The sequence below is a fragment of the Symsagittifera roscoffensis genome, chromosome 1, assembly GCF_963678635.1.
Source record: "Symsagittifera roscoffensis chromosome 1, txSymRosc1.1, whole genome shotgun sequence".
NCBI lineage: Eukaryota > Metazoa > Xenacoelomorpha > Acoela > Convolutidae > Symsagittifera > Symsagittifera roscoffensis.
Window position 1 is genome coordinate 100,090,324 of NC_087062.1, and position 24,679 is coordinate 100,115,002.

Genomic DNA, 24,679 nt, shown 5'->3' on the forward strand with positions numbered 1-24,679 from the left:
AATTGGGCTTCACCCAAAACTTTGGTTGTTTCCAATATAATAAAGAGTTTAACTTTATAGATTTTGAAATTTTCCCAAGGACATATAACAATTTTTAAGAAAGAATCAAGGCGCAGTCGCTTATCGCGGAGGCTTCACGCTACCTGTCGCTTCAATTAAACCCCTGATATCAAATACGGTAGGGTATTTTTCGAGAATATCAAAAAGTTTAATGAAACGAACAAGAATAAAAAAAATGATTTTCAGAGGGCGATAACTTTATGTGTTAAAAACTTTGTGAGCTGCAATTAATGCAGGGAAGCTTTTTTCTACCCGTCATCTCCATTAAAGTCATAATCTTAAATTTCAAATGTTCATTTTTATAAAAGTTTTCAAGAAAAAAAAGGGTAAAATTTTGACATTTCCAAGGTCCATAACTTTTGTAAAATTTTTTTTTGAAAAGCCGCTTAAGCAGAGGAGCTTCCCACTAGACCATCCTTTTGATTGAACCCATAATCTCAGATGTGGGAGGGTAGTTATCGAAACAAGTCAAAAAGTTTTAAAAAACGGTCAAAAAATCACGAATATGATTTTTCCGAGGACGATAACTTTTCAAAACAAAATTGGGCGTAACAGTTTATGCAGGAGAGCTCCCCACAACTATCCATTCAACCTAAAATCTGAGATTGATTTATTGTAGTTTTCGAGGAAAAAGAAAGGCAGTAAAGTGGGGTACGCTTAAAAGAGACTTAGTGTATATGCATGCACGCAAGGTATTGGGAGTTCTTTCCATTAGTACTTGTTAGGAAATCGAAGATTCATTTTTCGACAAAAACTAAAAATAAAAAAATATTTCAAAGCTTCAAAAAAAAGTTTAAAAAAAATAAAACTCATACATTTCCACAATACCTGTTTTTATCAAACAGGAATTCAATATCCTTTCGTAAACTTTTTCAAGAAACAACCCCCCTCCCCGATAATTTTGGACCCATTCGATAATTGAGCTCCTGAAAGTACAAATTTATGTGGTTTTTTAAATTTTGAAAATATTTTTATCTAATTAACTTTAATTTTCTTCAAATTAGGTTCGTGCAAAAATTCAGAAAAGTTATTGGAACTGCGTTACCAGCAACAATGTCAATATGATTTACAAAAGGGGAAAACAGTTTTTATTGCATTCCATCGTTGAATTCTAGGACACAGAAGTTAAACACGCAAGTAAAAAAAGGCCAAAGCTCTAAAACTGACAGTAAAGTTGAATGAAAAACACGCCTCGAAAAAAGAAAAAATTATTTTAATTACAGAGTCGTCGACTACGAGATACGAAGTCAGATGATCAGACTGTCACAGCTGATCCGATTATTTTCAGTTTGAGTAGAAGCACAGGTGCTACACGGGCTCGGAAGAGAGACCTGTCACACTAAGCAAGGACGTAATCTCTACTTCAAGAGCTCAGCATCAGTTGCGAGAACTATCAAATTAATAATCTATCAAACTATCAATTTCTTAGACAATTTGTTTACCAGAAAAATCGATGTCCCAATTTGACCATGCATATTAACCACTAGCGTACTAAATTCAGGGCTGCGCATCGTTTTTTTTTCGAAACACAAAGAGCAAGGGCCTCGAAAAAGATAGCAATTTCAAACATGTTGTTTTCGTTCCACGGTTGCACTTACTCCAAGTCTTCAGCTTGGCACTTTCCGGAATAATTTGATCAAATTACTATTTCATTCTCATTTCAGCCAGCTAATTAAAACCCCCAGGTTTTTATTCCTTTTGGATTTTTCGACTGAACTGATTTAAAAAAGTGCCTAGAACTTGGTAACGTGTTGTTCATATAAGCAATTTGAAATTGCCTTAAAAATGGAGAATTAGCAAATAAATTTATTTTCAAAGATGATTGGAAAGTAAAGGCATTCAATTAAATTTAAAACTCATTAACCAAAATATTGTCCAATTTAACTTGCAATATATTGTATAAAATCTTTTTTCACATGCAACCAATCGCATTAGAAAAATAATGCAATTCTTTAATTGACCCTCAAACTTCAGCTTAAATTTGAATTTGAACTTGTCATTGACCTCAGTTTACTCCTGAGAACGATATTCTTAGTTCAGTCAATATCAGAATGGATCTATTGTGCAAAAGGAGGATTTAAAGCTTTCATAAATTACAAAAGAAATTCTACCACATAGAGACTCTTAAATCAATAATCGTATGTTGCTACTACTGCAACTAAGTTGCAAAGATAGAATCCAAGAACGAAGTTGTGCCATCAAGCATTAAGCTTTAGGAGTTTATAAATTTATTCGTTTGTTAAAATAAATAAGCTGATTATTTTGCTTCTAGAACGACGACGCCGAATTTCAATATCCATTTTCATCGAGTGCAGTTTCTAGGGCAGGTTAAATTTTCAGATTGATCAAAGGATGGGCGGCTGAAACCTGACTTCAAATTTTCTTTGTTCTCTTCCACTTTCAGTTCACGGGAAGTGACGCCGGGCGCCGTGTGTGTGGGGTGCGTCGAATATGAGCACTCGGCGACTCAGAGCAGTCTTCACTCGGCTGAACTCGGAGGCGGGCACTGGTATTCTGGATATGAGTTGGTCCAGTAGTTTGTAGTCACTCTCCCCGTCCGCACACAGTGTGTTGCCGGTGTCCGGATAGAGCAAGTACCTGAAAAAGGATTAGTATCACAACGGTCCATTTTTGAACAAAATTTACATTGTATATGGTTCAACTTTTATGATGCCAGACACACACAATCACTCATCCATCTACGAAGTATATCATCAAATCTTGAGGCAGTTACCGCTGTGAACAAAATCAAGTTTTGTATTCGAAACGGTTACAAGTGCCTGCGACTCATAAAAATAAATCCAACAGTCAGCTGGTAAACATAGCCGACAGACGAGTAAGTGAATGCAAAGAAGCCGAAAAAAACGGACTTGTTTTTTCAAAAAAAAAAACTTACGAATTTCAAAGAAAAAATTTATAAACTTAGATGTATATGAATTTCAAGAAAAACCTATTTTAATTTTTTTCCGAGAAAATTAATAAAATTGACAAAACTGGATTAAAAGCAAATTTTTTTATCAGCTGGGGAAATCTGAAACTTAAATCCATTTTCGAAACTAAAGTTGATCACGAGTTTCGTGGTGGCTCTTTTTCCTTTTACCCACCGCGCATATACATCACTTTTTTTGGTGTAGTGAGTGGTTTTACAAGGTTTAGTATAAAGCGCAAAAATGCTTGTAATGGCCTAATTAGTTCGTATGTCAACTTTAATAACAAACCGATAGTGTAAGCAAACATTGTGTAAAACTTGCTAGTGAGGGAAGCCTTTGTGGCCTTTTAATTTTCGTGTTGCGCGTGATGAAATTTTAAGATTTTTTAAGAAAAAAAGAATGCAACAAAAAACAGAAAAAAAGTACTGACTTGTTTTTTGATAAAAACCTCAACTTACGAATTTCAAAGAAAAAATATATGGCCGTAAAGCTCTTTGAATTTCTAGAACAATTTATTTTGAGAGAACTGGATCAACAGGTAAAATTTTTATTTCGCAGCAGAATCTGGAAATTAAATTCCACTTTCGAAAGTAGAAGTCGATCACAATTTTCGTGATCTTTACACTTTTGTAGTTCGATAGCAGAGTTTGCCCTCTTAGTACACAGACGCCAAGCTGCACTTCGCAAACACTTGCGAGAACACGACCAAGAAGCAGCTCTATCAAGTGAAAACAGAAAAAGTAGGAATAGGCCTCGAATTAGCAAAAACACGGCTACGCGTGAGATTCGAATCTGCGATCTAGCAAATTTGAGTTTCACGCACTAACCAATCAGCCACGGAGGCTTAAAACCCCAAAAACTAGTAGTCATTAACGCAGCTGTATATGCTAATAAATTGCCAATTCGATGCAGCAAAAGTAGCACCAAATACAAAAAGTAATAAATTTGAATATAACAAACTCAAAGCATCCAGACTAACTTTAGATGTAGCAAATCAGAAAGCATACAGCCACATTATGTATTGTGAGTTGCGAGTTATATTGAGTTGGAAAATTACTGAAATTGAGTTTTAATTATAGCTATGTAGTTTTAATTATAGTTATGTTGTTTGAAACAAATAGCTTTTTTCGGTTCCTTTGGTAAATTCAAAATGCATCAACTGTGTTAACTTATTATTATTCGAATGTCAAAGCACATTCTATCAAAAAGCTGTGCAGGCTAAATTTCCAAAAAAAGGAAGTTCGTTCTAATACACTTTGCTTCGCAAGTGTAAACAAGGAACTGTGCTGAACTTCAGAAATCAAAGCAATACCGCGAAAAATTAAATTTGAGCTAGAACAAAATTAAAGTCTTTCCTAGACAAAAAAACGAAAAGATATAAGCGCGACCTATATAAGAGTCTGAACTACGTTCATCGACTCTCAAAAAACAAGGATTTGAATTTGAGCAAAAAAAACATCACCTTAAAGCTCATCAAATTGCCAAATCTACTGAGCGTGATCACCAAGACCGTTAAAAAACCTTTTGAGCGTGAACATCTTTCAAGACTTTTTCCTTACAAAAACAACACGAGTCAAATACATAATAGGAGCTGATGCGAAGTAAGTGGATGTGCAACCGCCTCACAATCGAAAGGTCGGTGTTTTCAGACAGGCCATGATCCGTGCTCGTCGCAGAGCAATAAGCTAACACTGCGGAGCGGAGCTTCTCGACACTTGTGACGGAAAAAAAGGCTAAACTTCAAAAAACAATCTGTCTCAAAAGAAGTTTAAAAAAAATAATTAATTTTGTTGAAAAAATTGTGGGCTAAAAAACATAACTCTTTGTCGATTCTTAAATAAATGATTGGGGCTACACAGACTACTTAGTGTCTTTCCTAGCTGCCGATTTCAAATTGAGTGATCAAAAGTTAAAACACTTTAAGCGCAAAGAGAAGGTCTGTACGATGTGATCCGTAGTGCGTCTCGCAACAAAAATCCTTCGTAAGAATTACATGCGCTATTTCACATCGCAAGGTTGAGAATTGCTGCCTCTCTCTCTCTCTTTCCGGCAACACGCGGGGACTAAGCACTGATCCCTGGCTCTATCCACCGGATCACGCAAGTCTCTCGTCGAATAAGAGTGAGATATGTATGTATGGGTGTTAAGGATAAGGATGTATGGGATGTGAAGTGAATGAATGAATGAGTGGCCGAGGCTGACCAGTGACCACCTACCCGTTGATGTATATGCAGTTGGACAGGAACTCTGCCCTCATGCGCACTGTGTTGTAGTCGTAGCTGGAGTTGTTGATGATCTGCTTCATGAGGAAGTTGCCGTCTGCTGTGTCCGCATACACGATCAGTCCCTCACACGCAACCGAGATGTAGTCCTTCAGCCGACGCGACTTTCTGATCACACAACAAACAGACAAATCACAATTACCTCTCATCCATTTCTCCCATCCATGCCCTTAAAACTTCTCTGTCTGTTAGTAATTACCTCTCTTTTGATTCCGTTTTTATCCCAACTACATTAAAGCTGAAGTTACTCGAACTTTTGTTAGCTGTTTCTGCGATTTTTTTCCTTCAACTGTATTTTTGAATTTGGTATCATTCATTATTAAGAAGTTTACTCAGTAGCAAACTTGGGGGAACTTATTTTTATTCAGTAGTGACAAAAATGATGATAGAGTTTAGATTAAAATGTCGCACCCCCACTAGCCTCTTGATACTCAAAGCATTTCAGTGCAGCACACTGCAGCCGGTATATGTTCGTTAGCTGTCCGCTCTTTGTTACTGATGTGTTTATATTTTATTCATTTTGTTAAAAATGAATATCAACGAGGAATAAATTCTTTTTCTTCTTCTGTTCCTCTCACAAATTACCATTCAGAGCCGGCGACACCCGTTGCTATTATATTTAATAAAAGGAGCATTTTTTGCAGCATAATTATGTCACAAACTCAAATGTTAACTTCAACATACATTTCGGGATCATTGCTCTTGTCAAGGGGCAGCTTCACTATAGTGACCGCCAGGTCCGTCATCTTGGAAGCGAACTCCATGGCGCCCTCCACATTTGTGAAGTAACTGATGCCCACAAAGAACTCGTAGCCGGTGAAGAGCACGTCCCCACCCACAATCCGCTTCGCTTCTTTCTCCCCCACCCCATTCTCCATCTCTTCCGTCGCCGCAGCTCCGTTCATTTCCAGTGGGGGTGTCATTGCTAGGGCACTAGAGTCGTCCATGAACAGAATGTCGATGCCATAGTCTTTCAGGGCAATTTTGAGAGACTTGATCTCCAGTTCTCGGGGGTCTCCCGATTTAAGACCGCGAGTCAACAACGCTTTACCGTTGAACACAATTGCTGAAAGCAATAAGATATTTTCATTCATTTCAGCCGAAGAGCCTTTTATTTCGACACAGTTGGTTCATGGACCAAAAGCATGTCAATGACTCACTAAAACGGGACAAATTCTAGTACAATATTTGGCATAATAAGCAATTAACGTGAGCGCAACCCCGACTTATATTTTATTGACTGAATTACTGTTAGTGGAATTACAATTTTGTGGAAAAACACAAAGCAGAAAATGGCATTTTAAGTTGAGTTAAGTAACATTGTAATGAGAAAACAGAGTTCAGAGTGTTTAAATCCAATTCAACCGTACCAATAATTAAAGGATGGAAGAAGTGTGAGTGTACCTAGGTCTTCTACGAAGCAGCAGAGGGGGGTCTTCTCCTCGGGCACCAACTCTGTCACGTCCAAATGCATCTTCTCTCGTAGAATGTGCAGCAGGTCCAGCTGCTCCCTCTTCAACAGTTCCCGGTTGGGTCTCAGCTTCTGATACTCGGGGTACTTCTCAATCGAATTCGGCACCCGACTCCCTATGGCTGCATTGAACTGGCCGAACTTGGGGTATCTGCTGGCCACAGACATTCTACAAATCAATCTGAAGACACTTGTTTATTTCTTCCAAACCCACCCATAACATGCATCCAAAGTCTCCATAAAAACATCATCTATATCAGCTATTTCAGATAAATATATGTCAACATGAGATAAATATATAAAAAAGGATGGTCATGTTTTTTGTAACCAACGCTTCTGATATTCTTTAAAAATTTTGAATATAAAGACGAATAAATAAACATTTATCACAGAAGCTCAACTAAAACTGCGCTATGCTTCTTTTGTTACAGATTCCGGTTGATTTCATAAACAATTTGCACTATAGTTTCGATTTCTGCCATTGCACCCTGTCCACTTTCGCCACAGATCAGAGTCTTTGAAATGGAAGGCACACAACGGAAGCCGAGCACCTCAACCAACACTCTCAAATGATCTCTGGTCAGAGGATGGTCCAACATGCCACAGTTCATGGCTGGACAAAAGACAACTGTTTTCTTGCCAGGCGAACAAGCTCTAATAATACATGTGAGTAAGTTATCGCACAGTCCATTTGCTATTTTAGCCAGACTATTCGCACCCAAAGGGGCAATTAAAACCACTTCAGCCCAATCTCTCAGCTCAATGTGCCTTACAGGGTCGCCTCGTTTCGCCCACGACTTCCACTCGTCTTCATCAGTAAAAAGCTCCCACTTTTTCAAAACCTCATCCTCCTCGTCTAAAAAATGACGGCTTTTCTGGGTCGCAACTAATTTGATACTTAAATTTTCTATAGATTTCTCAAGAAGTGCGATGAGCTCAGACAATTTAATAGTAGCTACACTCCCCGTTAGACATAATAACAGATTCATACCAGAAGCCCAGATAGCAAGAGCATCTGAAAAAAAAACATCTCTTTGGCCGATTACATCCGAGGCCCAAATGAATTCACTCTAGAAGACTGATCTGAAAGGCAGCCCAACCTCTCTTTTCAGTTATCAATAATTATGTTTTAAATCGCAGGTTTCGAAATTATTTTATTCTGCTACATCGGTGTTTTGTGAAAGTGGTAAACACCGAAAAAAATTACTGTTACTAACAAAAAAACATCGGAAAAAATGAGAAACGAGGAAAAAAATGAGAAATGTTGAAAAAAGCTAGGCCTACAAATAAGTCTCGGTAGAATTTCATTTTATGCCATATTTGATTATTAGATTAGCAATAGAAGAACACTTACCACGAGGAAACAAAACCGACAATCTTTAAGCAGACAAGTGGAGCCGAAAAGAATTATCTAACAAAAAAATTGTAAAATTTTTCAAATTCCCCATGAAACTACATTGAACAACACTTGCTTTTGCAAATACAATGAAAGTTGTTTATAGCACAAACAAAATCCATGGAATGAAATAATTAAAAACCGTAAGAGCCGTTGTTTAAAGAACAAAAAAATGCAACTAAGCAGACAATATTCGAGCAGACACAAGTTGAGCAGGAAAAATTAATGTTATTTATTTTTCTCAAGTTCAAGCCCCCTGAAACTACATTGAACAACAATTGCCCGTGCAACTACAATGAAAGTTGCTTACAATGCAAGCAAATTCCAGGATATGGCAACTAAGCCGACAAAACGAGCAGATAAACGAAAAACGACAATTCATTTTTTACCGGAAAAAACTTCAACTGAATACATGCTGGAAAAATCTAGGTCCTGTCGGGACTCATACCCCTAGCCTTATGGGTCAAGGGCAAAGGCGTTACCTCCAGACCAAGTGGGAACGAACCTGAAAGTTTTTCAGCTTCAATAAAAAAGCAAGTAAGATTTTTAAGAAACGTTATTTACGTTAAAAAAACGTATACTTCCCGAAAACAAGTCACTGGCTTTCACAGTCCTGATGACAAGTCACTTGCTGTCGCGAGTGTAATAAAGAACTCAATAATCAAGAGAGCTCAATTCAATAGCTGGGTTGAGTTTTATGGCCAATCATTAGTTATTTTGGCCATTATGTAAGTTACACAGCGGTGAAGCGGAGCTTCACTCCACTTGCGGTACAACTTTCGAAGACAAGAAAAGAAGACAAATTTCTTTCTGAAATACGGAGTTGGTGCGAAGAAAAATCTGAAATACTGAAAGTTCACAGAAAAATGTATAAAGCCTTGAAGCTCTTTGGAGAGTTTGAATCAATTGTTGAGTTTGTTAACCTGCAAGAAAGCTTAAAAACCACTTTCGTAACTTTCAGTATTTCATATTTTTTATCGCACCAATTCCGCTTTCGTATTTCAGAAAGAAATTTGTCTTCTTTTCTCTTAAGCAAATGAGTTTTGACTGAGTTGAAAATCCTAAGTCAAACAGCTAAACATCAAATTTTGTTTTCGAAAAAATCACCTCGAATTATGTAAGCATCTTCACTACATTCGTTAACACCAGCCAAAAAATTATTTCAATGCAAAATAGTCAAAAGAAGCAAAAATAAAACCAAGTTAAAGAGGTAATGTTTGTGTCAGGTGATTGTTATAAATAACATTCAAAAACATTGGAATCATTTATCAAGCGGCAACTAAGGCGACAAAATTTGGGTCGATCCCCGTTCAGCCGAAAACAACACTGCTGCTAAAAAAATGTTGAGCTACTAGTTTTCAAGTTTTACGACTCATTACTACTGAAACAGAAGAAAACACAATGAACCAGTTGCCCTAAAAATTAAGCAACATAAGTTGACTAATCCGACATAATCTGAGGGGAAATCAAAACAATCAAAATCAGACCTAGCACATTTGCAAAAAACAGTACTTTCAATTATAATATAAACTTCTAAAAAACCTATACTTTGGAAATAAAGCCCATAAAACCTTAGCAGATAATGTAAAAGGGCTTAACAGAAAACAAAAATAAACCAACGGAAATTAGGACAAAAACCATGAAACCGAAAATCTTCATTTTTAAAAATGAATTTAGTCGAGAAGTCATTACTGCCGAAAACGAAATCCTTCTAGTTACATTTTGAATGATGGTATTTTATTAGGATGTTTAAGAAGATGAGCATGTCAGCAGCGTGCATGTGAAAGTAACTGCACGTTTATTACAGATTTGAGAACATTTGCTCCCGATTACAAAAACACTTGCTCATACAAAAGAAATGAAAACAAGTTAACTTACTATTAACATAAACACAACATATAATCAAATTCAGATATTCTTAAAATATGTCTGTTGGATACAATAAGTCTGTCGGCACCAAAGATTCAGTGAGTCTCTTTGACAAGATGTTTGCCCAGAAAAGACTTACGATTCGATTCAATCAAGCTTGCAAAATAAAATTTCTTGCGAGGCTCAAATATAGCCTAACCTCATATATACAATTCGTAATCATCATCAAAAAGTATTGTTTATGTCACGGTCCAAAATTCCATCCTCATATATACGATCGTTAGAAGCTTAGAACTAACAACCCAGAAGATTAAATTAATAGTTTATCTCAGGGTCGAAGCGGAGCTTCACACCACTTGCGATACTACACAAACATAGCATTGTAAGCTAACGGACAGAAAAAGATACGTTAAACTAGGTCAATGAAAAATTTGAATTAACAACCACGAAAAAACAAAATCTACGAAAACGTCATACGTTTATCTTGAATGATGTTAAATTTGAGGTGAAAATGCCAATCAACACCATCACTAGCAATAAATAGGCACTCAGAAAAAATATCGAGAGCTAACTAAGCCAAAAATATATATTTAACGCCAGTTTAGCCAAAGCAAAACTTTTTTCATAAGAAATTTACTAAAAAACAGTTTTTCTTTATGACAACAAGTCGAGAAACACAATTGCCAGCGTTAGATAAACATTCATAAAATTTATTGATCGGCAACTAAGCCGGCAACACATGAGTAGCCGGAAAAAAATACTATCATCGAATTTTTGGAATTCGAAGTTTTCTTACGACACTTTCCTTGAAACATAAAACAGCATAAAAATCGTTCCCAAGATTAAATTGCTTAAAAGAAAAAGGAGGACAAGATTACGTCAGTAGACCCACAAAAATTAGCCAACAAAAGTAGGCCAATCCACTCTTAAAAGGCCAAATTGGCACCTTTAACTTAAAAAATTACGCACCACTTGCTATACAACAAAAACATATTGCAAGCTAGCAGATCGAAAACAAAAAAGCAATAAGTCGGAAAAAATTTTGACAACAAGAAGAAATTCAAATTTCGTCCAAAAGGATTTACTATTTGAAGAAAAACATGTCCAGAAAAACAATCGCGAAATTTAATAAGTATTCTGAAGCACTTATCGAGCCGCAACCTCTCGTCGAGTCAAATCATGTCAAAATTTACCGAAATTCTTAATTTTTACGCCCAACACCATCCGAAAACGCACGAAAGGATGAAAATCACAACACAAGAAAAATATGTGAAAGGAAATTAAGCAGACAAGCGAAATCCGACAATTTTTTGAAATCGAATATTTCCCGTTTAAAAAAAAAGGTCCTAACCAGATTCGAATCGAAGACTTTAGCCGTCCCAGGCATAGTTTTTACCTACAGATCAAATGGTTACCTATGGAAAAGCTAAGAAACTTTAACTTATCACTAACCAAACTATAAAACGATTTAAATATGCCGTTAAAATCTTTGGTAGTCGGACAAAACATAAACTACACTGGAAACTTGTTGATTGAGAAACAGTTGCAATCATGTAAACAGAAAATATTTACTGAAAACAGAAATTATTGGTTGCTTGAACCCATGAAAACGGGACAGGAAGGTCTCGTGCAGAAGCACAGACAACATTCAATCGAAACTGAACTCCAGTTTTCCATCCTCTTTAAAAAGCGGACATTCAAACATCATTGGCTTCACACTTTGTATTGGCTGCACTACACCCGTTACTTTCGCCACTTTCTTCGCTGGAACTTTGTCCTCAAAGTAGGAGCTAACCGTGCTCCTTAGTCCAACTTCTGGGCGAGGCCTCTTGACTTGAGCTATTTCTGCCGATTCATCTAACTTGAGTCGCTTCGATTCTACGAAGGACCAGGTTTCAGTTTGTCTCTTTGAAGATGACTGCTGCAAACTTACTTGATCAATTAAGTATTCGTTTTCTTCCTCGGAAAAATGACCGCCACTCGAGCTATGACACTCATGATTTTTCTTCTCTTTAATAAGCTTTCCGAAGTATTGAGGGCTCTCTTGGCTGAATCGAAGCAAATAAAAATTTGATGAACTGATTCAAAGGCATTGTGATCAATCTTTTTTTTCATTAAAAGCCAAAGCTCGGTCACAAGTAGAAAAAAATGAATTTAAACCAGCACTGTATATTACAGTCAGCAAAAACTGACATTGAATTTTTTAAGGAATTTTAGCCATTAAACTAGCTGCCGCAATTGCCAAAAGCTTATGTCAAGGAACTAACAAAAACTTTTCCAGCAAATCTGTACTTCTCAGCTCGGATTTTTCCGGCGGATGAAGATTCCGAAGCTTCAGTCGATTCATTGCACAATGATTCGCCACACGCGCTTCTTCTTGACGCAGCTCTCGAATCCTGCTAACAAAATTTAAGCTCAAGGATTTAAAACATCTTTTAGGATCCACACTTTTGCAAGTCCAATCACAATTATAAAACTGGATCAGAAGAAAAGTTCTTTTCTTCCGCTGCTAATTGAAACCAATTTGAAAACAGAAAATCAAGCGTAACTTGTTTGCCTTTCACGTGAATTTAGGTAATTGTCATGAAAAAAAACACGACCTAAATAAATAACTTCATTTCGTTTAGTAGACAAAACGTCATCTAATGACATTTGAAAACACGTGAGGTCCTCAAATTAAAAATTTTTGGTCGTTCATTTAACGTCTTTCTGAGCAGCGCAAAACCAGGTGCCACCCGAGAAATTTTGGAGCAACCTGAAGTTCACCATCGAATGGCAAGAAGCTGGAAATCTCCCTTTTCTGGATACGAGAGAGACAAACAGGATCTGATGTAGAAACTTTCTGGTGCAAAAGAACAAAAAAGATACTGGGCTAACTCTCGCTCTTAAATCTCAGACACCGATGCACTTCAAGAAAAACATTGCACAAGGACTTTTCCATCGTGTTGTCAATGCCTTGTCCAACGCTTATTTTTTCACAGTAAGTATTACTAAGGTCACCTGCATGCTGGAGAAAAATCAGTGTTTGCCTCAATTTCACCAACTCATCATTCGTGAAATGCTCTACAAGATCCTTGGTAAGCAAAATGGGAGAGAGGAAGTTGACAGAGAGGCCATAGAAAAACCGGTAAAAAAACAGCCCTGTTTTGAGACAAAAGCAACGACTTCTTCAAATGCCTCCGAAAAATAGCCAATACAACCAGACGAATGAAGACCGCATTACCATCATTAAAGTTGAAGATACCGGAGGCTGTGCATATTTCGCATTAGCATCATTAAAATCGAAAATACCAGAAGCTGTTCTGGTCTTAATTTATCATCTACATCTGCAACTGATGCTCATGGTACGATGAAGCTTTCAAAGCAGCAATCTTTAAATCTTCCAGCGACTTCATAATTACATTTTTACATAGAAATTTTACACAGAGGCGAAGCTGCGCTTCGCAAACACTTGCGAGACCACGACAAAAGTAGCGAGACCACGACAAGAAAGCACCTTTATAAATTGAAAAACGAAGAAATAGAAATAAGCCTCTTATAAGTAAAACTTTGCAACGTATCAGATTCGAACCTTCGACATCGAGATTAGGAGTCTCCCGCCCTGCCCGCTCGGCCATGAACACTGAACAACCCACAAACACTAGTCATAAATAAGCAGCTAAATATGTCAATAAATTGTCAATGCAATGCAGCAAAAGTGGCAAAAAATACAAATAGACAGAATTTGGCATGTAATAATTTGGAATATAACAAACTGAAGGCATCAACTGAAAGCATGAAGCCAAATTATGTATGAATTAAGCATTTCAAAATATACAAGCGGGTAACGCACCTCAGGTGCTTCGAATTTTTGAAAACTCATGAAAAACTGCATATATTGGAAACAAGACCAGCAGTCTTTTAGTGTGCAGGGTTGGTAATTTCAAAATCATTAAGTTTTTTTTTAAATTCTAATTTACGAAACAAAAAACATAAAAAACGTCATCTCGAAAACTTGAAGGGCCTCTGGAGAAATTTTGAGGCCAGACTTGCAACCACTGAGATTAATTTGAGAACACCCTTCTATACGGGTTACGAATTTCAAATTTCTTGAATTTTTTTAAAACCTAAGTTCCCCGAAAAAACTGAAAAACGTAATATCTCGGAAACTAAAAGATTTGAGCATTCATATTTAGAGGCAAGATTCGTGACGCCTGGTTAGGAATTTCAAATTTTGATGAAAAAAAACTATTTTAGGACTTCTGAAATTTTTTTGAAACAATCACAAAAACCGTCATATCTCAAAAACTACAAGGATTTCAGCAGTCATATTTGGAGGCAAGATTCGCAAAGTCTAAGCGTACCTTGACAGCATTCAACTACAAGGTTAGGAACATCAAATTTTGAAGAAAAAAAATGAATTTTCTGAAAAATATCGAATAAATCACCAAAACGTTATATCTGGAAAACTACAAAGATTTGAGCAGTCATAACTGGAGGCAAGATTCGCATCACCTGAGATTACCATGGCAGCACCCAATTACAGAGTTAGGAATTTCAAATTTAACAAAAAAATTAATTAAGATTTCTGAAACTTTTTTGAAACAATCACAAAAAACGTCATATCTCGAAAAATACAAGGACTCGAGAAATCATATTTGGAGGCAAGATTCGCAACCCCTGAGAGTACACTGACAGCGCCCAACTACAGTGTTAGGAATTTCAAAATTTGGAAAAAAAATTGGACGCAGGATTCTTAATCCTTGAGAGTACTCTGAATGCGCCCAACTTTAGTGTTGGGATCTTCAAGTTTTGTAAATTATTTAAAATTTGAGTTTTCTGAAAATTTTTTAAAAAATCACAAAAATCTGGAACACTAAAATGGTTTGGGCATTCATCATTGGATACCAAATTTGCAACCCCTTGGGGAAACATGACAGCATCCCACTATTGGGCTGCTTATTTTAAACTCGGTGAAATAACCACTATTTTCAAAGTGGAAAATAGAAGAAAAAAATCTTAATCATTGCAAAATACGATATAGCTTAAACGCGAAAAAAATCTTTCGTTAAACAAGCAAACATAATACGTTGAAAAAGCTTAAACGTGGCGAGATAGTGAAGCTCGCATTTAAATATATAATAGCTAAAAGATAATAGATAGAAGATTTAGTTTTCATGGCATCGCATAATAATAAAAATAATAATAATGACGTGGTACATGAGATCACTTGTTCTATATGCCAATCTAGCTTTATCGGGTAGACATTTGGCCACGTAGCCTCGAGAGTACACGAAAATTCCAGAGTCGCTAGCCCAGTTGATGCAAAAGCATACGTGGTATAAGCATAGATAGCTGCGAAAATAAAATTGATATTAAACAGCGAGACTCGACCCGATGCGTTACACATAAGCCGAGCAAAAGCTCCAAGTGAAAAAGGAAGAAGAGTACAAGGCTCGCGATTGGTTCTGAAGTTGTAACTTTGTAAACTGGTCCCACAGTCCAGTGGCTTGTTCCAATACATTCGATTTTGTTATTCTACCTGTTTTAAACTGCTGCTTTTATTTTAGTTTGTATTGCTCTTTTAAAATACTGTTTGTTTTCGGTTTTAGTCGAAAACATTTTAATCAATGATGTTTTCACCTTTAAAAAGACAAAAAATCGCAAATAATTTTACTTAATTTTTGTCGCTTTGTATGATTCGAGCTGCATCGTAGCCATTCTGCTGTAAAGCAAGTTCCTAGCTTTCTCGAAATCGTCACTTTCGTTCTGATTGTGGACTTCTGAATCTTTATTTAACTTCTCCTGCATCTGCAACTGACGCTCATGGTACGATATAGCATTCAAAGCAGCAATCTTTGAATCTTCCAACGACTTCATAGTTATTTGGTTCTCATAGCATCTTTTCTTTTTCTCCTCGCATGCTGCTCGAATACGCTTTACAGCTGACTCGCAGAGACTTTTTTGTTCTTGATAAAATTTTGATTTCTCGTTTTCATTTTCTATTCTTTGCTTGAGTATGTCTAATTGGTCCTTCCACCGCGAGGCAATACTTCTCAAGTTTTCGTGATACATGGTTTTGATTTCAATTTCGAAAAACCAATAAAGCAACAGTTGGAGACTTGTTCAGCTAAAAAGTGTCAATTAAAAATCTCATAAAAAACATGGGATCAATACCGCCAAAGCAAAACCGGTAAAACGCTACAAAAAGACGTCAGGAAACGCAAGTAGATGGTTGATGTGTTCGTAGCACGCAATCAACTGACCGAATGAAATTTATTTATTTGTGAAACTTTTTTCTGTAAATTTTTGTTTGGGCGACAATTGCCTCACCAAGGAAAGCAAAATATCAGGATTGAATATCTAGCTTTGTATCTGAATAGTAGTAAAAACTGTCCTCCGCACCACCGTAATATTGTACGCGGAAGCTTTTTCTCTTTTAGGACAGATTAAATTACTGTTGACGTTGAAGTCAAACTAGAAAGTGCGAGAGGCGCAGTACAGAGGGGTGTAGATGAGAAGTTTTGGCCTTCGGTAATTAAATACTTGAGTCTTAAGGGACAAAGACAAACAACAATAGTCAAAGAGACCCATCAGAAGAAGCTATTGAAACTATCAATGTAACATTCGTCTACTGCAGTCACACATGAGGCTTAAGAAAAATAGGCCCTCTAACTATTGGCTCAAGAGTCAGGGACACTATCTCTTGTGTTTTTCTACCTCAAATCAGTCGGAGCCAATTCGGTTCGTTTGTGACATGAGACTACGACCCGTTACAGCTTAAAGGCTACTACTAAAATATCCCCCCCACTCTAGAATTAAGAACGTCCTCATACTTAGGTCTCTAGATACCCAAAATACATGAACGCCGTTAAAAACCGGGTTGGAACAATCCGTTACGTTACTTTTTATTAGACAGTGGAACTTTGATCCATTTCAGATGGATCAACCTAAAACTCGCCTTACCTCAACATAACAATTATAAAACACATGTGACATTCGACCAGAATGTGAAAAATGCAATCTCTGCAGAATTCGGAATTTTAGCAGTAAGCCTTCCGGATTGGTGGTTTTTATGAACTAAGGGCGTTATTGGAACGTTTAGCCAAACGGTGAAGGCTGGAATATTCTAGTATTTTAAAATTTCAAAAATTCGAATGATGACGTCACATTTCCGAGAAATGCTGAAACGGCCATTTTAACAAAAAACGAGAGAGGAAACAGAACAACAACGTTAGTTGCGCTGACGAGGACAACTCTATTGAAATTGAAGAAGTCGAAATTGAAGAAAAACAGCAGCAGAGTGCGGAGAACGTTCCGAGTTGCGACTATTGTGCTGCTACAATAGTTGCAAGGCCGTTGCGAACAACGGTGAAGGGTAAGAAATCAGCCCTCCGTGTTATCGTGAATTCGAACTCAAGGAGCTTGATTCACTGGATTCAAGAATCCGGAAGGGTCTCGGGACGGAAAACTTTTATTGACTCAGATGAACTTTTAGCATCCTGTCATGTCCTGACTTGAATTTAATTGATATTTGGATTAGTTTTGACAAGGATGAGGTGCTAAGAGTTGGGGGGGGGGGGGGAAAGGGTTGATCCATCTTCGATGGAGATGATGATTTTTGTCTACTGAACAAAAACAATAGTAATATAATAAATAGTAGCCCTGTTTTTAGGAGTGACCTCGTGGTCTGGGGATACTGAGACCCAGCCATGAGCTCACTATTTTTGCATGTAATTTAGTTAATTTGAGCGTTCTGGTCGAAGCCGGAGAACAGTAACGTTTTTGTCGACCCGATGTAAGAAAGACCACCGAAAAGTACTGGCTTGGTAGAGACGGTGAAAAACATGCAAAGCTCTGTTTAGGCGCTAGCCAGTCGTCTTAAGACTTAGTTTTGTTATCCGTCGATATGTATCTTCCGGGCGAATGTTACATGTATGTTTTTATGGCGCTCCTGGGTGTTATTCTTTCATAACATCATGACCGGCGGAACCGTTAACGAGCACTCCGCGCCGAGCGGATGCTCACATTAACGCCCTTAATAGGCCTAAACTGCCGGGGCGGAAGGGTAGTTCGGAACGCGGAAGCCTTCCGGATTACCGTGAATAGTTTTTTAACCTAGTTAAGACCGAAAATTCACGAACCAGGAAGGGTGGGGGGAATCATGAACCCCTCATCCCCTGAGTGGTTTGTGACCAAAAACACTTAAAGATATAAGCAAAACCAAACAAAAAGTAGTATAGTACCCAAGAAAAACAAAAAACATAAAAAATAACCGAAAAAACCAAAAACAGTAAAAAAGTAAAAAATCAGTAGAAATCATCCCCCCAGACAAGATGTGATTCAACCCCCCCGTTTGTTGTTGATAGATATATTGTTGTTACAGGCATTTATATCAGTCAGGATCGTTACGATCAATTTTGTGGCCCGTTTGTGAGGCTTGTACTGTAGGGTTATTTGAGCATTTAAGCACGTTAATGATAAATTGCGCTCAATCCGGAAGGGTCAGCTGATTTGCGCTCAATTCGGAAGGTTCCTGGGTGAAGACCGATCCGGCAAGCAGTACAAGGAGCAACAAGAAGGGGCTCAACGACAACAACAATCGACTGTTGGGTATCGTTAACAAGTTTTGTATCCCTTTTGGTACAAAAAGTAAGATAGTAATCTGTGGGGGGCTCGACAGTGCTGCACTGTAGTGACCCTTCACCGAACTGCGAATATCCGAGTTAAGCACCTTAATTCGGATAATAAACAAACCCGGAGGGGTATAGTATTACTAATATTATTACTTATATAGCCTATATTAATAGTCTTATATCGTTTTTCAGTGAAAAACAACGAAAACAGACCGGTTTTTAGGGTCAAAATAGCGATATTTTGATCCCCCCACAAGTCGCGATTTTTGAGATATCGATATTTTTTGAAACGGAAAAAAGCGCTAAGTTAGTGTGTTACATCGTAACTGCACTACTGTAATAAGGAGAACCGGTTAACTTTAGTTCGGAAGTGGTTGGAACTAGTTTGGTACCAAAAACCAAATTTTCCCATTTTTTGATAGTAAGAAGCACTATAAAATCAGAAAATTTTTTGAAATCTTTGAGTTAGGACAGTAAAAATAGTTGTTCGGACAACGTCCACTAGTGAATCTACGAGTTTTAAAACCCGCTACCCGAAAGCCTTCCGGGTTGCAGAGAAATCAAACATAACGTGTTTGATTTGGTGGATTCATCAATCCGGAGGGGTCCAGGTAGCATAGTTTTTCGCAAATTTTTTCTACAAAAGCGTTTTAGATCGGGTCTTTTGCATTGAACTAGAAGAGTATAGGCCTTCTGAGCTCAGATCAATAATTTTTAGGTCGAAAGGACCAGATTTGCGGAAAAAGTTAGGCGGAACCTATAAGAGAGAAAATTTTTGAGTTTGGAAAAAAGACGTTTTGGTTAATAACTTTGGAACTACAGAGCATATCGAGTCAATCTTGGTACCATTAAATCAGAAACTAGCTGAACTTACTAGTAGGAAAGAGAATTACTCGAAAAAGCGAGCGAGAAAATTTTTTGAGATTGTTTTTAGCAAATTACACAAATCCGGAGGGGTACACCCTTCACGTTTTATAAACTTTTCTGAAAAACCCTTATACCTCTACCAAAAGTTGATAGCGATTGAACTAAGTAACTTAGGACAGTTCTAGACAAAAAGGGAGGGCTGAAGGCACAAGACAACCATAATAGAGTCGAAATTAGGCAAGTGATAAGACCCTTCACCGTTAGTGTGAATTGTCAAATAAGTGCCTTAACTTCAATCCGGAGGGGTCTAGGAAAGGACCCTATACCCTTCCCAGTTAATTCAAACGGCATAAAAGCAACGCAGAACGTATCCAGAGGGGTATAAGCTGAAATTAAGAAAACTACGAAAAGCTACTTTGACAGAGCTAAGGGCTCCCAATCCGGAGGGGTCGAAATTTTTCAAAGTCAGAGGGGTCCGAATCCGGAGGGGTCTCTTTTCCACAAAACCGGAGGGGTCCGAATCCGGAGGGGTCTTATAGTTGCTAATTCGGAGGGGTCCAAATCCGGAGGGGTCTATATTCTGACAGTCCGGAAGGGTCCTATTTGTGCCAATCCGGAGGAGTATTATTTTATTAAGGACTTAGGTAAACGAAAGAAAGACTAAAAAGCGAGAGGTATTAGGTTATTAATACACAGGCTAGGTATCAGTGACTGCACTGGTAACTTGCCTTTCAAAAAGAACCAGACTAACACAAAACAGGTCCGAACTCGGATATTCGCGACACTAAGTCTAAATTAAAAAGAGCGTGACTCATTGGTGTGGATTGGAACATAATACGTTTTTGGGAAAAGTGACTGCCCTGAGGATTTTAGTAGGTCTAGCTCGGGCAGTCCGAAGGCAGATAGGTAACACAGTACTCGGTGGGTGCAATAGACGCCCACTTGAGAAAATAACTGCCTTCAAAGTTTTGTCTGTTTGGTGCAGCACCAAGCAGGGAAAGCTTTTTCTTTAAAAGACAGGTTCGACTATTGTACTGCGACCGACTAAGAGTACAAGACACATACGTTTTTCAATATATACATTCATATTGTGTCAATATATATTTTTTGTTTTTGATTTTAAATCAACCTAAACTGTGTTTGATTGGGTAGTGAGTACACTATCTTTTAAATTGACTGATAACATCATATTGTGCTAGTTTCCAGATCTTTGGACCGATAATCGGCTAGTGTGAATAAATTTTATACAAACTGTACTCTGACAACATACAGGGATTCGTGGTCACTATTTAGTAGAATCTGGTGAAATTTATTGTGTTGTGTCATTATTATTGTTAATAAAACTATAAGGTCTCTAGCAATTGAGTCAAGAGTAGGCATAGGAAAGTGACAAATAAAGAATGAGTTTAGACAAGTCAAGGATACCAAAACGAGGTAATAGCTCTAGGAAATTCATATCTGAAAAGCAAAGAAAAACGATGACCGATCCTTTTGTGGATTGGATCAAGCGATCCCGGTCCGATAAAGAGGAGACGGTTTCAGGCAGAATGGTTGAAACGAGAAGTCAGAAGACCTCAGAAGAGCGAAGAGAACTGTTAGAAGTGGAGGTCAATACGGACCATACCATGAACGACAACCAGGGAATAAATGGACTGGAAGGGAGAGGCAGAAGGCTGGCGAGTGAATCTACTCCGGTAGAACAAGGCCATGATTTTGCCACTTCCACCGGGACATTGGATCGAGAGGAGATGTCGGAACTGTCCGACATCTCAACTGAAGTAACGGCAACTAGAAGATCTCCGACAGACAACACTATGATGGCAAGCGGAACTGGAAAACAAACAACCTCATCATCGTTCTCAGAAAGAATGAAGAACACCTTCGGAAACATCTTTCCATTCAGCATGGGAGGAGGAGCAGGAAACGATGGTGAGTCCCAGGAGGAAGAGGATGAAGAGGAGCAAGGGGACTTTGGATCTCAAGTCAGCCTCAATAGTTCGATCCAGGAGAGTGAGGCACACGTCGGAAGAGAGACTGGAACCATGGACAAATTTGGTGTAGTGACAACGATAAGCAAGGAGGCAAACACACCGGGCCAGTCAAAGGACTTCGCGATTAGGACAAGTTCGGAGCCACAACCTGAAGAGAGTAGAACCAGAAGGCTCGGCAATGCGTTAATGGATCCTGAAATAAATAATGAAAAGACGCTGAAGCAGAGAGTCAAGGCCCGGATCTCGACAAGCACGAAGCTACCTGGGACCGACAGGGTTACACCGCCACTAGTGACGCCACTCGTGGATAACGGGGCAGCACTAGAGGAAGCCTTAAACAACATAGTGGGCAGTTTAGGAGAACAAAACGAACAGATGTCGATAAGGATGAGTGAACTAGAAAGAGCAGTTCACATTGAAAGAGAAAGTATGCGGGAAGAAATAAACCGCAACAGACAAGAAGTTGGCAGAAGCGAAAAACGCTTGAAAGAAAGAACGGACGAACATATGACGAGGAACTTGTCGCGAATGACAAGAGAGGCGGAACAGAGGGAGTTACGCTTAAGAGCCGACATGGAGAAGTTAAGAATTCAGCAAGAGCAGTCTCTTGGGTCTCTTGACACAAAGATAGACGCGATGATGGAGAGGCGAACTCAGGCTATCATGGATAGGTTGGACGGGCTACTAAGCAGCAAGAGTGGACCAAAAGAAGGAGAGCCGAACTCGGGAGGTCCCAGCAGGGAACCGAGGGTGAACTTCAATGAACATCAAAGGAGGAAGACGTATGGATCCACTAGAGGCAGGGGCAGTTCATCAGGCTATGCCACAAGGGGTAATACAGCATGGGGCCCGAACAGTAGAGCAAGTTCAACGGGGAACAGACAAACCTCGAACGAACGACCAACGCAAAGCACACATGCGACTGGGAGAAGCGATTCTGGCAACATGGGGCATACAAGCCCGAGGAGGAGTCACATGGGCCAAGCGGGAAACGCTCATGGTGATTCGGATTGCAGGGATGCACCGCACACAGAGCCTTCGACAAGGTGTGAGGACACTCAAGCGGGACACTCAAGGGATGCTACGGCAATGGTCACAGCATTTGAACCCCTGAACAGGTCTTTAGAGACATTCCTGACGAGGTTATCAAGAACTAATGAACGCAGTGAGAAGTCCAGAAGAGTCTTTAAGAAACCAAGATGCTACAAAGACGAATCTGATGGCTGTATTGATACCTGGATAGAGGTAATGAAGCTGCATTTCGAGGAAGAGGACTTGTCGGAGAGACAGGAATGCAGCGCGCTCACCAGCAACTTAGAAGGGACAGCCCTGAACTGTGTCATGGCCAAGAAACAGTATCAACGTGACACTGCTGAGAAAATCTTCGAAATCTTGTTAAACCGTTTCGGATCAGGGGTGCAGGGGCACCAGGCGATGATGCGCTTCGAGAAACGGAGGCAACGAGAAGATGAAACAATAGACAAGTTTCCCGATGATTTGGAAATGCTGAGAAGACGCAGCCAACCGGATGAGTCAAACCGAAGGATGAACCTGGCCGTAGCCTCAAAATTCATCGATGGTGTGAAAAATGATGAACTTCGTACGATGCTAGCAACGCATTACACACCACTATCAACTAATGCGCCAACACCGGAGGAGTTGAGGCTCAAATCAAAAGAGTATCTTTTGTTGAAACCTCCTTCGAGATCTGGATATTACAAAAACAATTATGGAAATTTTAACAACGGACCAGCAAACCAAGGGAACAATTGGTATAAACCGAGGGATGATATGGACAAGAGACGTTCTTGTGCTAATTGCAGTTCAACAGACCATCATGTGTCAGCATGCCCAGCTTACAAACAAGGCATGAAAGCAATAGGCTTTAGCCTCGAGGACGAAGATGCGTCAGAGTTGGATCATGAGGATTTCATGAGAGGAGTAATTGCGAAATTCGGCCCGAGGTGTTTCTTTTGTAACTTGGAAGGTCATTTTAAATCAGATTGTCCGCAATTCTGGGATGCAGTGGCAGACATCAAGCATCCGAGACATGAAGAAGCTTTGTCAGGAGTGAAAGCCAGCAAGGCTCGACTTTTGAGTGAAGCGGAGGCACGCAGAAAGGATAAACCTCAAGAGCTGGTAGCAAAGAAGATGCAAGCGGTAACAGAGGAAGCACGTGAACCGGAACCAGCAACTGCGGCCGATGATTTCAAAATCGATTATAGGGCAGCTGCGAGGGATGCTATAAATAGAGTACAGCAGGAACTAGTGACGAAAGAGATTGAGCAAAAGGTGAAACTCGAGCTGGAGAATGAAAAATTACAGGAGCAACTGAACGCCTTTGAAGCAACGGAAGTTGAAGAGGCAAAAGCACCAAGCAGCTTGAGCATGAAACTTAATGTTATCTCTGGTCAGAGGTTCGGTATGGCACCGCAAGGAAGTAAAATACAGTCGATAATCTCGGTGGCAGGGCATCAGGTAATCAGGAATCTGAGTGAACCGTCTGAGTTCACTTTGATGCATTTGGACACATATGCAGACTATCTGAGGCAGATGGAGCCACGCACCGAGTCGAGGGCTGTGAGGGCACTACTGGCCACGGGTGGCCCTCGCATGAAGAAACTTCATGGACGCTACCTAGAAGTCTATGGGCCGTATCAAGTGATGCTGAACGTGGATGGGATCAGTATCTACACCAGGACTTATGTAACAAAAGATGATGACCAAATAGGGCAGATCTATTTGGGTGAAGAGGAACTCAAAGTCCGCAGGATAGGCCATGACGCCATGATGGAACAAGACGCGGTACACATTGGATATGAAGCAGATGTGACAGCACACCTGCTCGACACCAACGGAACAAAAATCGGAGTCACAGGGCTTCTGGAAACAGGAGCGGTAGTGAGTGTGATGCCGATAAAAACTTGGGAAAGAATGGGCTTCACGCGGGAAGATCTAATTCCAACGAATCTCCGTTTGGCCGCAGCCAATCGAGGAGCCATCTACGTAGCCGGAAGAACACCGATAACGGTCCTTCACATGGGAGGACGAGACCTTTGGATGAGCTTCCTGGTGGTAGAGAATCTGGACGACGCCGACCAATTCATCTTGGGCAGAGATTTTGTCAGGAATTTTGACGTGATGATTGACTTGAACAACGGTCTAATACGGATTAGAAACCCGGACCGAAAGTATGTT

The 24,679-nt window shown here is 39.1% G+C and overlaps 3 protein-coding genes across 4 annotated transcripts; all 3 read right to left on the reverse strand.

The window, feature by feature from the left end:
• Positions 1 to 1,853: 1,853 nt before the first annotated feature.
• LOC134853435 (N(G),N(G)-dimethylarginine dimethylaminohydrolase 1-like) lies at positions 1,854 to 6,950 on the reverse strand. Its single transcript, XM_063869436.1, has 4 exons — positions 6,677 to 6,950; positions 5,957 to 6,338; positions 5,207 to 5,380; positions 1,854 to 2,658 (listed from the first exon to the last, which is right to left on the reverse strand). The coding sequence occupies exons 1-4, from the start codon at positions 6,909 to 6,911 to the stop codon at positions 2,466 to 2,468; spliced, it is 984 nt and encodes a 327-aa protein (XP_063725506.1). The 5' UTR covers positions 6,912 to 6,950; the 3' UTR covers positions 1,854 to 2,465.
• Positions 6,951 to 7,005: 55 nt separating this feature from the next.
• On the reverse strand, positions 7,006 to 7,790 carry LOC134853442 (phosphopantothenoylcysteine decarboxylase-like). Its single transcript, XM_063869442.1, has one exon. It carries the CDS (start codon positions 7,730 to 7,732, stop codon positions 7,169 to 7,171), a length of 564 nt encoding a protein of 187 aa, XP_063725512.1. The 5' UTR covers positions 7,733 to 7,790; the 3' UTR covers positions 7,006 to 7,168.
• Positions 7,791 to 11,493: 3,703 nt separating this feature from the next.
• On the reverse strand, positions 11,494 to 16,741 carry LOC134853450 (uncharacterized). 2 transcript variants are annotated; one of them, XM_063869451.1, is made up of 3 exons: positions 15,665 to 16,741; positions 12,276 to 12,407; positions 11,494 to 12,056 (listed from the first exon to the last, which is right to left on the reverse strand). In XM_063869451.1, the coding sequence occupies exons 1-3, from the start codon at positions 16,060 to 16,062 to the stop codon at positions 11,657 to 11,659; spliced, it is 930 nt and encodes a 309-aa protein (XP_063725521.1). In that variant the 5' UTR covers positions 16,063 to 16,741; the 3' UTR covers positions 11,494 to 11,656. The 2 variants fall into 2 exon arrangements, with proteins under 2 accessions (XP_063725521.1, XP_063725526.1); XM_063869456.1 differs by having other exon boundaries at positions 12,276 to 12,404; positions 15,665 to 16,740.
• Positions 16,742 to 24,679: the final 7,938 nt, after the last annotated feature.